At 53.5% G+C, this 17392-nt stretch overlaps 1 protein-coding gene across 1 annotated transcript; it reads left to right on the forward strand.

The window, feature by feature from the left end:
• Positions 1–7472: 7472 nt before the first annotated feature.
• Jph4 (junctophilin 4) lies at positions 7473–17303 on the forward strand. The gene is made up of 6 exons (XM_028892157.2): positions 7473–8137; positions 8681–9230; positions 9972–10743; positions 13671–13789; positions 14077–14609; positions 15532–17303. Exons 2-6 carry the CDS (start codon positions 8852–8854, stop codon positions 15613–15615), a joined length of 1887 nt encoding a protein of 628 aa, XP_028747990.1. The 5' UTR covers positions 7473–8137; positions 8681–8851; the 3' UTR covers positions 15616–17303.
• Positions 17304–17392: the final 89 nt, after the last annotated feature.

Consider the following 17392-nt stretch of genomic DNA (forward strand, 5'->3'; position numbering starts at 1 on the left):
GCCCTTTGCCCATCACTCAGGGCTCAAAGGTACAGGCTCCAAGACTATGGCCTGGGATCAGCCTTCTTTCCCTGATCCTCTGCTACCCACAGCAGCCATTTAATGTATGGGTACCTTTGCCTTGACACATGGGTACCTGGGTAAGTATCCAAATCCATCCTAGCATCCCGCATTGATGGCCCTTCCTCACTCCATCCCATCCCAGGGAAAATCCAGGCTCTTTCTTAGCTCACTTGGATGGTGAGAAGAGTCCAGCCTTAGCCCAGCCACCAAAGAACACTGTGTTCCAGACCCCTATTCACTTCCCAATCGCCAAAGGAAGCCAAGAGGCTTGGGAGGAGGATGGGTATCAGAAAATACTGGGCTGCCTGAGGCACGAATCTCATAAAAGCTATTGCTTTCTCCCTAGAGAGGAACACTATATGCATGCACCATTCACAAAAATTGGAGGGGTTGGTAAGAACCGTCCTTAGCTCCTTCAGCTCAGGGATGTCAAGTTAAAAATGTCTGCTCTACAGTGAGCTCAGTCTCACAGACATGTACACAGAGAAAGCAAAATGCAGTTCTCCTGGCAGGGTGGTTTCTGCAGGCCATTGCCCTTTTCTTCCTCCCCCCCCAACCCCCACCCCCGAACAAAAAGAGTCTGGTTTATTAAAGATGTTTAATACAGATTTTAATCACGAGGGTTAGAAAGAATCACTCTGAAGGGCACACCCATAGTATGGATGTGGGCTTCTCAGAAGCTCCCTTTTCAGCAAGCTGAGAAAAACCAGTACAATCAGAGAAGGACATCTTTGCAGAACATTCTGGGATCATGATCTGGGGAGCAGAGTTTTAGCCAGCCATGTCACAGCCAGCAGTGGCCAGACAGAGGAAATGCAGTGTCTGGCTGCCTGCCACCCCTTCCTTCCCAGCAGCAGGATCTCTAGCCCCATCCTGACCCCTGGCGGCTGCCCTTTAGGTGAGGCAGGAGACTTCCCAGCTCTTCCCTGAGCTAAGAACCACACCTACCTGGTTCAAGAACAGCTGTTGAAATGACCCCCACCCACCCGCATACCCCCAGCTGGGATCCCTAAGAATGACATGTTTCCTGTGGCCTCTTCAGGAGAGGCTACCTCACTGTATTCATTAGACACCTTCTCAGTAGAAGCCTGGCAATCAAAAAAAAAAAAAAGTGTGTGTGTGTGTGTGTGTGTGTGTGTGTGTGTGTGTGTGTGTGTGTGTAAAGAAAGCACTTTTGACATTCCAAGCGTGTAAATGTGTGTACATGTGCACATGGGTGTTACAATACACAGTCAATACAGGACAGGGTGAAATAAAACCAGACCGGCCCTCTCATACACAGTTGTTGAGGGCGAAAATTCACACAACCTTTCTAGAAGTATTCCTGGCCAAATAAAGCCAAATTCTTAAAAAAGTATTTCTAGCCCAGAATTCAGTAACTGCACAATTAAGAATGTGTCTTCAAGTTGGAGCGGTATCTCAGTGGTAGGGCACTGGCCTGGCTTGCGCATGGTTTGGGGTTCCATAGAAATAGGGGTTTCTGCCGGGCGGTGGTGGCGCACGCCTTTAATCCCAGCACTCGGGAGGCAGAGCCAGGCGGATCTCTGTGAGTTCGAGGCCAGCCTGGGCTGCCAAGTGAGTTCCAGGAAAGGCGCAAAGCTACACAGAGAAACCCTGTCTCGAAAAACAAAAAAAAAAAAAAAAAAAAAAAAAAAAAAAAAAAGAAATAGGGGTTTCTATTTCAAAGTGGGGACTGGGGGTTTATACATGCACCTCTCTATTTAGGAAGCTGAGGCCAGAGCCACACCAGCCAAGGCCAGTATGAGGTACAAAGGAAAAAACCTGCTTCAAAAATAACAAAACAATCAACAGACCAGAGTAACCTATGTCTGAAATTTGAAATCAGAGACGACAAAACAAAATTAGGCAAGAGTAATTGCTTGCCAAAGTAATTGTTGATGCCGGGGAGTGTGGGGTGGGGGCATGCATGGAAGATCTTTCATTCATTTCGTCTTCCCTGGCACATGTTTGAAATTCACCATGATGGGGCCTATGAGAAGGCTCAGCAGGTTAAAGTTTCTGTCACACAAGCCTCAGGAGTGGAGTTTGAACCCCAAACCTACAGTGGAAAGACAAAATCAACTCCACAGAGTTGTCCTCTAACCTCTGTGGATGCCATAACATACGAAATCACATATACACAATAATAAATAAAATTAATTGTTTTAATTTCTGTGGCAAAATGTTTAAAGAAAGTGTCAGAAATGGAGAGATTTCTATACAAACATTAACTTTGGGTTTTTTGTTTATTGTGTTGGTAGTGGGGTTTTTTTGGGGGGTTTTGTTGTTTATTTTTCAAACAGTCTCTATGTAGTCCTGACTGTCCTGGAACTTAGTAGTAGACCAGGCTGGCCTTGCACTCACAAAAATCCACCTGCCTCTGCCTCCCGGATGCTGGGATTGAAGATGTGTGCCACCACACCCAGCTCATATTTACACCTTTCTGCTATTAAAAATGAATACGGAGCCAGATATGGTAGCGCACACCTTTGATCCCAGCATCCGGAAGGCAGAGGCAGGTGGATCTTTGTGAGTTCAAGGACAGCCTGGGCTACAGAGTGAGTTCCAGGACAGCCAGAGTTACATAGTGAGATCCTTTCTCAAAAAGTCACAAAGGAAGGAAGGGAGGGAGAGAGGGAGGGAGGGAGGGAGGGAGGAAGGAGGGAGGGAGGGAGGGAGGGAGGGAGGGAGGAGGCTGCAAATAGCATAAAAATGCTCTGCTGGGATAGGTCAGCAAGCTGTAGCACACCCAGACAAACAAAGATTGGCAGCCATTTAAGACTCAAGGATATTTTAATGACAGAAAAAAAAAATGTTTGTAATGTAAAGACAAATGAACAAATATGGTCCAAGATTATAGATATAACACAACACACTTTTCAAACACACTGAAAGGGGGCTCAGCAGTTAAGAAGAGCACGGGCTGCTCTCCAGAAGAACCTGGGTTAGTTCCCAGCACGCAGCCGTTTGTAACTCCAGTTGCAAGGAATACATTGCCCTCTTCTGGCCTGTTTGGATACTGCATGCACCTGGCGCACAGACGCATGCGGCAGACATTCACACACATGAAATAAAAATAAATAGAATCTCAAAAGAAAATACATTAAGGTGCTTGTTATACAAGGAGACGACAGGAGCTCTTATCATCTTGATACTGTGCTTGATTTTCATAATTCGGCAGTGGAGGTCTTGCTTTCCCCAAAGGCACTTGCTAAATCCCAGATGATTTTGTCAGCTTGACGGGGTTTAGATTCTCCATGGAAACACGCCTCCGGGTGTGTCCACGAGGGCTCTTCCAGAGGCGTGTAACTCTGAATTCGGGTGGCACCACCTCCACAGGCTGGTGTCTTAGAGTGAATAAAAGGGAGGAAGTGACCTGGGCAGCTTCGGTCAGCCCTTTTCTCTGCTTCCCGGCTAGCCCCAGAGAGGAATTACCAGCCTCCTGCGGGCGTGCCTTCCCCCGCTGTGATGGACTCGCACTGGGAGGCGGAAGAAGCCCTTCCCGCTCTGCGCTGCTTTGGTTCGGGTCCTTTGTCTTAGCCACGAGAAACACACGCACTCACTTGGGAATCTGACTTATACTAAGTTCCAAGGGCTGTTACACATTAAATAACTTCTAGATCCAGATTCGGTACCTATAAAAATGAAGCGATGCCAAGTTAGCTTTCAAGCCACCATTTGCTGGGCATTTAACATGCCCTGGGAGGGCGCCATACCAAATGGTTTCATCTCCATGTATTATCATACATACTGTTCCTATACGGTCATTCCAGCCCTCGCTAAGCTGTGATATCCCCATTTTAGAGACAGGCCAGCTGTAGCTCAGAAACACCAGGTGAAGCGCTTGGCTTTGTCTGTTTAGGAAGCCCAGCTCTGGCTCCCAGCCTAGACTGCTCAGTTACCGTTGGTGTTAGGATTGGATGAGCTAATGCAGGCCGAGTGCCAAGCACAGAACCTGGCTTCAGCTGACACCAGTTCCTTTCTCCATGACACTTTTACGTTTGTAAACTGTGACAAAACCAACCAGTTCACTCTCTGGAAAAAAACAATAACAACAAGTGAAAGAGGTGACTGTAATCACCATTAGGGACAAGCCAGAAGGCTAGCTCCCTCAGGGAAATATGAGGGCTGGGACTGTGTGTCCCATACATTTCAGGGTATACATTCCAAGATTTTCTCAGGACTTCACCAAACGCTGTACCTTAATTTGCACCTCAGAATACGTTTGCAGTTACCCCGTCCACAAGGCATCGTTCCCACCTTCTGCTCACCCCTGACACCCTTTCTCCAGCAGGAAAGGGAACGGGTGGGGTCTCCAGACGCCCGCAGCAGGAGGACCAGTAGTTCAAGGACAGCCTGGGTTACAGAGTAAAACCCCGTCAAAAAAAATAAACATAAATTTAAAACAAAAACAAGACCTGAAGGAATGCGTCTTTAATCCGGCATTTGAGAGGCTAAGCAGATAAAGGGTGAGTCCCATATCTGAGGCCAGTCTGGGCTTCAGAGTGAGACCCTGTTTCACAAAAGCAGGGAGGAGGGAGAGGAGGGAAGAGAAGGGGAGAGGATGGATTTGGTCACTAGCACTGCGATAAATAAACAAGGGCGGAGAGATGGCTCAGCAGTTAAGAGCACTGGCTGCTCTTCCAGAGGATCCCGGTTTGATGCCCAGCACCCACACAGCAGCTCACAACTGTCTGTAACTCTGCTGCCAGGGGATCCAATCCAATGCCCTCTTTCTGGCCTCCATGGACACATGGTGCACTCATACACATAAAATAATAAAATTTTAAAAACTAAAAATTAACAACAAGGCGCGCGTGTGTGTGTGTGTGTGTGTGTGTGTGTGTGTGTGTGTGTGTGTGTGTTTTCTTCTCGTATTTCCCCCTTTCTTAAGGAGAGGGGGAACCTTTGGAATAAGACACTGTAGAGAAAGAGCAACTGAAAATCTAGTGTACACGGTGCACCTGTGCCTGCCTCAGAACCCCCTGATATTAGATCTATCCTAAATTCCTCTTTTCTGGGGGAGACAGCCTAAACTAAGTTTGGTCTGCATGCCCTGTTCCCACCCTCTGAACCTGCCATGGCCCTCACTAGACCAGACATGTTCATCAGTTGTTTCTCCTACTGACTGAGAAGATCTACAGCAAATACTGCCGGATCTCTAGCTCCTGGACAGATGCCTCCTAATAGAAGGTCAATATGTAGATGCTCAATGAGAAACGAATGAACTCCCCACCGACTATCATGGGTCAAATGGACTTACAGCTGCCCTGGCTTTTCTTCTTGTTGTTGTTGTTAGGTTTGGATGCTGAGAATGAACTCGGGGTCTTGCACATGCTAGGCACAGGCTCTACCACTAAGCTACACATCCCCAGTCCCTGACACTGCCCTATTTTGTTCTCCAAGGTGCTTTAAAGATGTGATCCCTACTGGGTATGTGGCACTGCATGTAATCCCGACACTCAGGAGCCTGAAGCAGGGAATAATGAATTCCATGGGCCTGGGCTACATAGTGAGACCCTGTCTCAATATATATATAAAAGAGTTGTCCCTTCCTTGAAGCTTAGATTTTTAGAAAAACACAATGTGAGCTAGGGATATGGCTCAGCAGCTTGCCACATAAGCTACAAGTTGAGTTCAATCTGAGGAACCAAGGTAAAAGACCAGAGCCAGGCAGTGGTGGCGCATGCCTTTAATCCCAGCACTCGGGAGGCAGAGGCAGGCGGATCTCTGTAAGTTCGAGGCCAGCCTGGGCTACAGAGTGAGTTCCAGGACAGGCTCCAAAGCTATACAGAGAAACTCTGTGTCAAAAGGGAAAAAAAAAAAAACAGATGCAGTGGTCCTCATCGGCAAACCTAGCACTCCTAAGGGGAAATGGGAGGTAGAGGCAGGAAAATCCATTGAAGGCTCTGGCCAGCCAGCCTGGCGCATACTACACACATCAGAACAAGAACTGTCTCAACAAGACAGAAGACAATGACTTCTGAAGTTGTCCTCTAATCTCCTCTCTCTCTCTCTCTCTCTCTCTCTCTCTCTCTCTCTCTCTCTCACACACACACACACACACACACACACACACACACACACACACACCACAAAATATATAAGAAAAACACAATGCAAGAGAAATCCTTATTTATTCCAATCTTCACACTTTTTATTTTACCCAATGTAACCCTTGACTTTAGGGGATGCCCTCGAGCACAGACTCCTGGGAGGAACTGAAGGGCTCCTATGAGTCCAGTGATAGAGCACATGCTTTATCGAAGATCCAGGATTCAATGCCCAGCACGAAGCAAGATAAAAATCTCAAGTCTAGCTCTGCCACCTCCGCTGCGTGGCCCCTGGTGAGTGACTTCCGCTCCTGGGCTTTAGTTCTCTTTAAGTAAGGTGTGGGGCTGAGGGTGGGCAGCAGGGACCAGGGGGGGAACAAAAGCAATTGAGTAGACTTGGTTGGTCACACTGTTGTGTATGATTGGACAGTACCTCCTTCCCTGAAACGCTTAAGGGCAGGCATGGGACCCGAGGCGGCCTGAGGAAGCTGAGGAGGGAGGGGAAACAGCCTGTGCCCCGAGACTGCCAGTGCCAGTGTGGTCTAACGATGCTGTCACTCTGGTGAGTGGACAGGGACAGGGTTGTAGGCTGAAGGAGCCACAGCAAGGGCCTGCTCCAGCAAACCTATGCATAATTGTTTCTATGGTGCAAAATAGAAGACTCCAGAGCCCCAAGATCTTGATGGTCTCCTCAAACTCAATCCCCCTATTAAAACACCGACACTCCCTTCAGAGGGACAGACAGACAGAAACAGGTGGTGAAGGCAGAGGGTTGTGCTTATTAGTATAGCCCGGCTTCCTGACAGGGCCCCATTCCAAGCCACCTCTAAAACTCTGAGAGGGTGGGGTCAGTCTTGAAGAGGAGTTTGAGATGAATGGACAGAGGTATCCAAGCTCAAATGCTTCCTGGCTTCGGGCCAAGCAGCTGGCAGGTTCATCTCTCTCCCCAGGGTCCCCACAAACACCACTTCCGGGCCTCCTGTCTCAGTCTGGGCTCTTCCTGCCTGGATTTCTATTCCCATGCCTGCCCTTTCTCCGCAGAGCTTTCTCCCTCCCAGCACAACCCTCATTTCGCTCTCTTCGGCTCCCTGTCTGTTTCTGTTCCCCTCCTTTCGTCCTCCTCTGCTTCTCCTCCTGGCCATCTCTCATCAACCCTGGAATAGGTCTCCCATGCCGGGTGTATTCCCTCCTCTGCACCCCCCCCCCCCCCCCCCCCGCCTTAGCTCTCACCCCTGCACCTCATTCTTTGTATTCCTCTCGCCCTCCCGGTCTCCCCAGCATCTCTCCTCCCCCACCTGGCTCTGGCCTCCCCCTGCCTCCCCATCTTAAGCTCAGACTCCTCCCCCTGGCTCCTCTCCCCTCCCCTCCGCCTCACTCCACTCCCTGCCTGCATGCCAGGGTTTCTTTCCACCGTGGGGGTCTCTGAGCCTCCCATTCTCCTCTCCACCTGCCTTCTTCCTCAACTCAGGGGTAGTGAGCCCCCATTTTTTTCCTGCCGGGGCATCCTCTCGCCAGCCTGATCATCGCCACTGACTCTGCTCCCCACCCTCTCCTCCTCTCCGCTCCTCTCTGCCCCTTTAAATCCGCCTGGCCCAGCCTCCCCCTTGATGCTGGGTTTGGAGCAAACATTGATTTGTGCTGGGATGGAATTGGAATTTTGATTTTTTTTTCCTCTCCCAACCATAAGAAGAAAAAAAATAAAAACACCCCCTCTTGATAGCCCCCCTCCTCTTTCCCATCCAGCTCCCAGCTCCTCTTGGCTGTCTCCGTTCAAGGCAGATTTTTCCCCCCTACACTCATTCTCACCCCGCACCCAGCCACTGCCTCACCCCCCAACACTAGCCTGCACCTTCGGCCGAGGAGAGAGAGGGGACTCTCCCATAGCTCCCCCACCTCCCTTCTCGGGCTGTGGCAGTCTTTCCGGAAGGGAAGGGGGCTTGGCTTGTCCTGGTGAGGTGTGAGTGGAAGAACCCTGCCATGGAAACTGCGCCCGGGAGGCAGCCTGAGCCCCAGCCCACATGGTGAGTAACCTGTCCCCTCCCTTTCGCCAGTCTGCCCACCCCTACCCTCGTCGTCCCCCCCCCCCATCCCCATTCTATCGTCGGCCCACCTGGGTCCGGATTTCCAGCTACATTTTTACCTCCCGCCTCCCCCGCACCCGGGTTTGCTAGCGAAGCCAAAGAATCAAGGCAGAGGGGGTCCAAAGAGCCAGGAAAGCAGGTGTCGGGAGACCCTGCCCGGGCCCCTCCCAAGTCCCCCACCTCCCAACTGCCATCCACACTCCACACTCTGGGGTTCTAGGTTGGGGAAGTAGGACTCGGGATGAGGGATGGGACCCCCCAAGTCCCGGGAGGCGCCCTCTACAAGTTGGGAGGGATGGGAAAGCCCCCTTGCTTGCCCTCACCGCTTGGGAGCTGCTGAAAGATGCTGCTCGGGGGGGATGGGAGGAGGGCTGGAAGGCGGTGCTGATGCCCTAGAGCCACCGGCAGGGGAGCGGCAGGCCAAGAAGGGGACCTCGCTCTCCACTTGCCTCGCTTTCTACTTGCACCCCTCTCTCTCCACAGCCACTCAGGATGAGGGTCCGGCCCTGCCTGCCCGCGCTGGGGCCCCTCCGCCCAGCCCCGGTCTAACTGCCCCCGCCCCCAGGCCTCGCCCGGCCCCCAGGCCCCCAGCCGGCTCTCCAGCCCCAGGATGCGCTGAGCCGCCGGGGGGCTGAGGCCGCGCCAACTACATGCATGTCCCCCGGGGGCAAGTTCGACTTTGACGACGGGGGCTGCTACGTGGGGGGCTGGGAGGCGGGGCGGGCACATGGCTACGGCGTGTGCACCGGGCCCGGCGCCCAGGGAGAGTACAGCGGCTGCTGGGCGCACGGCTTCGAGTCGCTGGGTGTCTTCACGGGGCCCGGCGGACACAGCTACCAGGGCCACTGGCAGCAGGGCAAGCGCGAAGGGCTGGGCGTGGAGCGCAAGAGCCGCTGGACCTACCGCGGCGAGTGGCTGGGCGGGCTGAAGGGGCGCAGCGGCGTGTGGGAGAGCGTGTCCGGCCTGCGCTACGCCGGGCTCTGGAAGGACGGCTTCCAGGACGGCTACGGCACCGAGACCTATTCCGATGGAGGTGCGGGGCCCGGCCCACTACTCCCTGCCCCGTCCGCGTGCGCCTCCCGCCGGCCTGCGGCGCGTGTGTCTTCCCCAGGCTTCCGCCCTCCACGCCCTGCTATTCCCATCCTCCATCCTCCATCCTCCTTCCCCAGCCATAGGCGTGCGGTGCGCCAGCCTTCTGTTTCCAGTGTTCCCGTGTGTCCCTCACACCATCCCCCAGCCCAGGACCCCAGCCCCCATCTTCCTGCCTCTCCCACCACCACCACCACCACCATACCCATAACTTCCTCGTTTGACAGTCTCCTGCATGCTTCTCCCCCACCCCAATCTGCCTGCCCCTCCCACCTGCCCTCTCTACCTGCCTGACCCCTCTCCACCCAACGTGTCTTCTTTCCGTCAGCTTGTACCCTGCCGTCCTGTTGGCCTGTCACGTGCCTTGTTTTTACACACCACCACCTGTCAGCCTGTGCATCACAGCCTCTGGGCCACCTGTCCTTCATACACCCCAGCCTGCCGGTTTCTCTGCCTTTCCCCAGTCCACTGACACCTGCCAAAATCCACATCTTTTATGCTACCTACCTGACTGCATCTGCTCTTCCACGCTTACCAGCGAGGTCCTGTCCCTTCCCACCCCTCTACACTAACTGCTACCGCCACTCTCACCTGTCCCTTGGGCTTCCAAGGGCTCGGGGACCACGGATTGCTGGGTTTGGGAGCCCAGTGAAGTGTTCTGACTCTCACTCCTGTACATCCACAGGCACCTACCAAGGCCAGTGGCAGGCCGGGAAGCGCCACGGCTTCGGGGTGCGCCAGAGTGTACCCTACCACCAGGCGGCGCTTCTGCGCTCACCCCGCCGCACCTCTCTGGACTCGGGCCACAGCGACCCCCCGACGCCGCCTCCGCCCCTACCCCTACCAGGAGATGAAGGAGGTAGCCCAGCCTCCGGCTCCCGAGGCGGCTTCGTGCTGGCGGGGCCCGGGGACGCCGATGGGGCGGCCTCCCGTAAGCGCACCCCAGCAGCAGGCGGATTCTTCCGCCGTTCACTGCTGCTCAGCGGGCTCCGGGCTGGTGGGCGCCGCAGCTCCCTGGGCAGCAAGAGGGGATCTCTACGCAGCGAGGTGAGCAGCGAAGTGGGCAGTACAGGACCCCTGGGCTCCGAGGCCAGTGGGCCCCCTATCCCAGCGCCACCTGCCCTCATCGAGGGCTCAGCCACTGAGGTGTACGCTGGTGAGTGGCGCGCAGACCGGCGCAGTGGCTACGGAGTGAGCCAGAGGTCCAACGGGCTGCGCTACGAAGGCGAGTGGCTGGGCAACCGAAGGCACGGATATGGGCGCACCACCCGGCCCGATGGCTCCCGTGAGGAGGGCAAGTACAAGCGCAACCGGCTGGTGCACGGCGGACGTGTCCGCAGCCTCCTGCCTCTGGCCCTTAGACGGGGCAAAGTCAAGGAGAAGGTGGACAGGGCTGTCGAAGGTGCCCGTCGAGCTGTGAGTGTTGCCCGCCAGCGCCAGGAAGTCGCGGCTGCCAGGTGGGCATCTGGTGCATAGATCAGAGCAGGGCTTTAAAAGGAGAGGACCGTCTGGGTACTATGCTTAAAAGTGAGCCGAAAGCGAAGGCCTGCAGCCTGGTGGGAAAGCGTGAGCAGGCCTACCTCCAGGTAGTTGTAGCTCTACGAGTTGGAAATGTTTAGACCTGAGGCTGTAGGCGGGTGTGGGAGTAACTTTGGGTGGCTGAGCGTTGGAGGGAGGTAGTGAGACCGCGCCCCAGTGTGTTTTGTAGAGATGTGTGTCTATGGAATCCATGGTGTAGCTGGTAGAAAGAATGCTGCTTTGTGCAGGCCCCAAAACCTCTGGGTTTCCCTGGTCTTCCTCTTGCTCAGCTCACCCAGCCTTCAGGCCTCAGGCTAGGAGCATCCATCCTGGACCAAACACTGTAGTCCCTTCCTCACTAGCTCCCAGACTGGTTTTATTTCAGCCTTGGCCCTTGAGGTCTAGTGTTTGCAGCTGAAATCCATTCTCTACCGGCTTTTCTTTCTCTGGCTCGTTTTGCTTAGGTTTGAAGGGAGGAGTCTTGCCTCTAGAGAAGATTTTTTTTTTTTCTTTTAGTAAATCAGATTACATTTCCATGCATCGGAGCCTTGTTATCTAAAGCAGTGATGACCAATGAGAATATAACGTAAGCCAGGTGTGGTGGCGCACACCTTTAGCCCCAGCATTCAGGAGGCAGAGGCAGGCGTTTGAGGCCAGCCTGGTCTACAGAGCAAGTTACAGAACAGCCAGGACTACACAAAGAAACCCTGTCTCAATAAATAAATAAATAAAGATTAAGAGACAAGTTAAATGAGTTTTAATAATATATTTGTATTTAAGCCATATTTCCAAAATTTTATCCTTTCAATTTAATATAATTTACACTCCTTCTGGATTCTTTAAAATGGTGTGTACATTTTTCACTTAACAGCACATCAGTCCTGTTTGAGACCAGCCACATTTTGAGTGCTTAATAGTTCTATGGATTCTGGCTGCTGAATTAGATAGCACAGATCTAAAAATAACCAAAATTCATTTGGAATGAGACTCAAAAGACCCTTGTTCTATATAGTTCACACGCATTTGAATTTGTATGTATTGTTTCCTTTAAGGGGGATGAGGATACTTCAGAGGGCCAGTGATCAGGATATGCCCAAATATGTATCAGTGAATTTATGTAATAGGCAAGTTGTTGGTGGTGTGCACATGTGTGGATGTGATTAAGTATGAACATGTATGAACATCCTGAGTAGATGACTGGATGAGAATATGCATCTATAGATGTGTCTGAGTGTATGGGTACTAGAAGCTGGGGCCTTAAGATAAGGCAGAGGGAGGTCAAAGCATCATGGAACATTTTGAGCTAGATAGGGTGGAGGCATGTGCAGGGGGAAAAAAACACTGATCTCACTAACTAGAAGATCAGGCAGTGGGAAGAAGCTGGCTGTCTCCCCAGCAACAGGCCTGGCAACCCTGATTGGCTGCTGGCTGCCATGGTAACAACAGAGCCTCAGCAGCAGGTACATCTGCCAGGTAGCTTGAGTCTGGCTTGATGCCTGAGCACAGACTAAGTCTACTTACTGCCTGGGCTTGATAATCCACACCCTCCATGTCAAGAGCCACAGGTTACTGTCATTTTCATGGCCATCTACATAACTCAGTGCGACCCAAGGGTGAATGACCCTCAGAGCCGCTCGGAACCCAGCTCAGTTCCAGAACAGGGTTAGTCATAAACATTCTGAAAATCCTGAATGTCCCTCCAAGTAAGCTCTGAATTCCTTAACCCACCCGCTTTGAAGGAAGGAAGCTGACCACATGCCCAAGGTACACAAAAGGTTCACCTAGAATTATAGTGGGCGTCACCAACCACCAGATACAGACTGCCTTTCTTAGATGAAAAAAGAAAGCAAAACAAAACCGATGACCAAAGAATCCTGAGTCTTAACCAGCCAGACCCATATCAAGTACATCTGATCAGTTCTGCTCCTCTGTGCTTTACTTCAGTCCGAATTACAGAAGCAGCTGGGTGATTCTAAACCACCCAGCAGCAGAGGGTGAAATGGAAGGGAGAACTGAGGAGGCATCTGAAAGCAGAGCACTGAGAAACAGGAACGGAGCAAGGACTGACAGCAAAGTGAGCCGAACATGAGGCGCAGGCTAGGGAGCGAGTGGAGCAGAGGAGGCAGGCTGAATTTACCTAGGTGCAGCTGCCGGGGTTAGAGAGCCTGCACATCGGCAGGGAAGGGGGGTGGGGAGGGTGGGGAGAGGCGGTGCCGGAAACAGAAGAGTGTGAGGACAGAAGAGGCCAGAAAGCAAGATGCAAACTTTTCCTGCCAGGAACCCTAGACTGGTTTGAAGCAGGGTTAAAGAAAGAGGTCCTGCAGCAGGAAATGGGAGAGAGAAGAGGAAGGGATGAGTGAACAGGGTCGGGGGTGTCACCACTATTAGAGCAGGATAAGGGTCCTGGACAGCGCCTTGCATCCCACAGAAAGGTGTCTGACCCTAGGGGGCAGGAGAGGCTGGGAAGATCCAGAGGTTCTAACAACAGGGCCGCCCGCCGTGGAGCGGCCATGACAGCCCAGGCTCATTAGGCAGGATCAGGACAGCAATAGACTTGAGAGGGGGGCTGACCCTGCAGCGGGAAGTATGAGGTGTTACTACAGGACGGAAAGGTAGAAGGGTGTGAGAGGAGGGTGTTGACGGTGTACAGCCCGGGATTAAGTGGAGACACCAGTCGGGGAGCTGCCCTGGCCCGCTGAAGATGGGCAGCAGCTGGCCTTGGGCAGAGGGCTGAGGACTCCGGAGGTAGCTCCCTCAGACAGACGTGGTGTGGTGGGGGACAGGGTAAGGGGCTGGAGCATCAGAGCATGGATGTACACTGATGTGGGGCAAAGTCAGATGAGTCCCTGTCCCTGGGACCCAACAGGGCAGCAGACGCCCTCCTAAAAGCAGTGGCAGCGAGCAGCGTCGCCGAGAAGGCTGTGGAAGCGGCAAGGATGGCCAAACTGATAGCCCAGGACCTGCAACCCATGCTAGAGGCCCCAGGTGAGGCGGGGGCTTCCTGTTCCCTGGGGAGCTGGAGAGGGTCGGGGGTGGGGGGGGAGGGCATGGAGATGGGGGAGGGTGGAAGATAAAAGAGGCTGGAGGATGTCTTAGAGGTGGAACCGAGAATGTCTGAGGCGTGGTAAGGGAAGGTTTTGGGGTCTGGTGATGAGAAACTATGAACCCGGAGGTAACCAGAACCCTGGAAAGTACTAACCAAGGAATAAGCTGCAGGTCTCTCTGGCTCCTGGCCAGTTAAGCCCCACTGATTCCTAGCTGTTCCTGCCCAGGCCGCAGACCCAGACATGATTCAGGAGGTTCTGACACAGAGCCTTTGGATGAGGACAGCCCTGGGGTATACGAGAACGGACTGACTCCCTCAGAGGGCTCTCCGGAACTGCCCAGCAGCCCGGCCCCCTCCCACCAACCTTGGCGAGCCCCTGCCTGCCGGAACCCACTGTCTCCTGGAGGAGACTGGGGTCCCTTCTCCAGCTCTAAAGCTTGGCCCGAGGAGTGGGGAGGTCCTGGGGAGCAGGCAGAGGAACTAGCCGGCTATGAGGCTGAGGATGAGGCGGGGACGCAGGGTCCAGGACCCAGAGACGGTTCCCCACTCCTCGGAGCCTGCAGTGACAGTTCCGGAAGTCTTCGAGAGGAAGAGGGGGAAGATGAAGAGTCTTTGCCCCCGCTGAGGGCCCCAGGGGGCTCAGAGTCTGAGCCTGTCACCATGCCAGTTTTGAGGGGCCTGTCTTCAAGGGGTCCTGATGCTGGGTGCCTGACAGAAGAATCTGAGGAGCCTGCTGCCACCGAGAGGCCTGCCCAGCCGGTGAGCCCCCCCTTTATGCCCTCTTGTTTTCAATGCCCTGCCCCCCACCCCTCCCAGACTTCTGTATAATCCCCTGAGGGACTTCCATTTCCACCCAGCTTCCTCTCTGCCTGGCCCGTCTTGGACCATATCCCACTTTATGAAAAAGATAACTTTCCAGCTCAAAGGAACCTTGGAGACCTTCAAGTGCAGCCCTCCCAGAGGACAGCTAGGGGACAGACCCCGGGCACGACAGTAACCTGCCCCTAGCTGCCAACTAAGAATTAATGGTAGACTCGGAACACTTTTTCCTGGTCTCCTTCCATATCATTTCCAGTCCCAGTTTCCTGCTCCACCCCCACCCCCACCCCCACCCCCATACTTTCTCTCTTTGGTGCCCAGAAATAGGAAAAACTTGTTCCTCCCAACCCTCATTCTCCCTCCCTCTCCTGGGAAGAAGGGAATGGGGGTGGGGGGGAGGCAGAAAATCGGGAGAGGCAGGCGGAGAGTTTCTCCAGAACCCTCTGCTCTGATTGGATTCCAGGCCTTCTCCCATCTCCTAGCAACCACATCCTCCCTCAGCCTTACTGCAGTACTGGCCGCTGCTGCTGCCAATGTCTGCTCCTAAGGCCAGGCACCTTCTGCTTTGCCCACATGCTCTGCTGAGGATGGGGGAGAGAGGTGGGGGTGGGGGTGGGAGGTGGGAGGAAGCGCTGCTGTCTGTCTTCCCAGTGTGAGGGCAGGGCCCTGTGGAGGAAGACAGGGCCCCGTGGAGGAAGAAGGGTGGTGCTCCATAATCTGAAATGGGGGTGGGCTCCTCTGCCCTTACCTGTGCAGGGAGGTTTCGGGGACCCTTTGGCCTTGTCACTAAAGCCAGGACGTGGAGGTGGGACCTAGCAGTTGGCTACAAGGACTGAATCCACTTCATCCTCTGTCTCTGTAGGGAGCTGCCAACCCCCTGGTGGTGGGAGCCGTGGCCTTGCTGGACCTCAGCCTGGCGTTCCTGTTCTCCCAGCTCCTCACCTGAGGCACAGCCTGGCTCCTCCTGGCTCTGGTTGCCTGCCTCGCCACCCACTCTGACCTGCCTTTTTCTCTTTCCCTACTAGTTGGGTTTCCTCTTTCCTTTCCTCCTTTATTTTGGTCTCTTGCTTCCCGGTTCCCTCTCTTCTTTGAGATGGTCTCATTACTCTGGACCTGTTTCTGGTCTCCCCTGTTCTTTCTCCCGCCCCCCCCACCAACCCCTTCTTTCTCTAGATTGTTTACATACGAAGGGCTGTTCTCCCTCAGAGTTGCAGAGTCGGCTCTCTTCTCTGAGACACACAAATCTAAGTCAGACCATTGCCCCCATGTCCTCTCCCCAACCTCTTCTTTAAATCAAGACTTCACCAAGGGTGGGGGTTTGGTGTCCTGAGGAGTCTCCTGGAATCTGAGTGGAGGTGACTGAGTGCCAGACAAGGCACTGGCCGAGCTGCTCGGGGCTCACTGGCCCAGGTGGAAAACTCAACAACAGTCACCTCCACTCAGGCCTCCCGGAACCCACTAAGTTCTTGCCTAACTTGATCCTTCCCCGAGGAAGAAAAGGGGAGTGGACGACAGAACACTCCCTAGACGCTCCCTCCCCTCCCTCAGCCAGCCCCCCTTCCAACCCCCAAGGATGGCATGTCATGCCAAGAGCAATGCGAAAAGCAACAAAAACTATTGGGTGCACCAAGCCCTCTCCGACTCTGCCACTCACCTCTCTACCCTTTTCTGCCCCCTTAAAAATGTATTTGATTGGTCTGGACTCACTTGTGGCCTTTGATTAAACTCCTAAGGGGCCTGAAGAAGACACTTCTGCAGAGGGTTAGAGGCACCGGAGCAAGCGAGGACTCCGCTCCTCACTTCTGGCAGTTGTGGGGAGCACTTCCAGAGGATTCTCAGTTTCTGGCAGTTGTGGGGAGCACTTCCAGAGGATGCTCAGTTCTGGCAGCTGTGGGGAGCACTTCCAGAGGATTCTCAGTTCTGGCAGTTGTAGGGAGCACTTCCAGAGGATGCTCAGTTCTGGCAGTTGTGGGGAGCACTTCCAGAGGATGCTCAGTTTCTGGCAGTTGTGGGGAGCACTTCCAGAGGATGCTCAGTTTCTGGCAGTTGTGGGGAGCACTTCCAGAGGATACTCAGTTCTGGCAGTTGTGGGGAGCACTTCCAGAGGATAGAGCCAAGAAAGAGCCGAAGGGCAGCAGAAGCTGCAAAGAGTCTAGTATTTCCAAACCATCAGGTCAGAATCCTGTGAGATGGGAAGACAAAAGGGGATCCAAAGAGGCCAATGTCTCCCACACTTCCCAGGCAGGGCAGAGGTGGGCGTCAACCCCAGGTGAGAAGTGGGTGAAGAGCCCTGTTTGAGATATGGCTGATCCCTGTTACTAGCTTTTCCTCTGGGGACAGAACGCTCTACAAGAGGAACTTTCCTTTCCTGCATGAGGCAGAGGCAAGCTGCCTGCCCATCCCCTTCCTCAAGGAATGGCCTAGCCCAGGAATGCCCACCACACACACTCTTCTTATTTTTCTAGTCAACCTCTGTTTACTCCTTGGCCTGCCTTCCTCCTCCCTCCCTTTCAACCTTTACTTCTGATTTCTACTTCATGGAATTTGGGATTGACGTTATACAACAGTGCCGCCAACACCAAGTCTTGCAGGAAAAAAAAAAATACAAAGAAATTTAACAAAAAAAAAAAAAAAGTATATTAATAAAAAAGTTCCAAAAAGGGGGGGAACTGTCATCTCCTTTGGGGTGCGATGATTTCAAATTCAAGCTCTCTGAGTGTCAC

The sequence above is a fragment of the Peromyscus leucopus genome, chromosome 9 (genome assembly GCF_004664715.2).
Source record: "Peromyscus leucopus breed LL Stock chromosome 9, UCI_PerLeu_2.1, whole genome shotgun sequence".
In the NCBI taxonomy this organism is placed as follows: domain Eukaryota; kingdom Metazoa; phylum Chordata; class Mammalia; order Rodentia; family Cricetidae; genus Peromyscus; species Peromyscus leucopus.

Excerpts from the sequence above, each read along its gene's own strand:
- Jph4 (XM_028892157.2), top strand. The coding sequence starts at position 8,852 with ATGTCCCCCGGGGGCAAGTTCGACTTTGACGACGGGGGCTGCTACGTG. Across the intron at positions 13,790-14,076 it reads ACCCATGCTAGAGGCCCCAG|GCCGCAGACCCAGACATGAT; the intron begins GTGAGGCGGGGG and ends GTTCCTGCCCAG. Across the intron at positions 14,610-15,531 it reads CCGAGAGGCCTGCCCAGCCG|GGAGCTGCCAACCCCCTGGT; the intron begins GTGAGCCCCCCC and ends CTGTCTCTGTAG.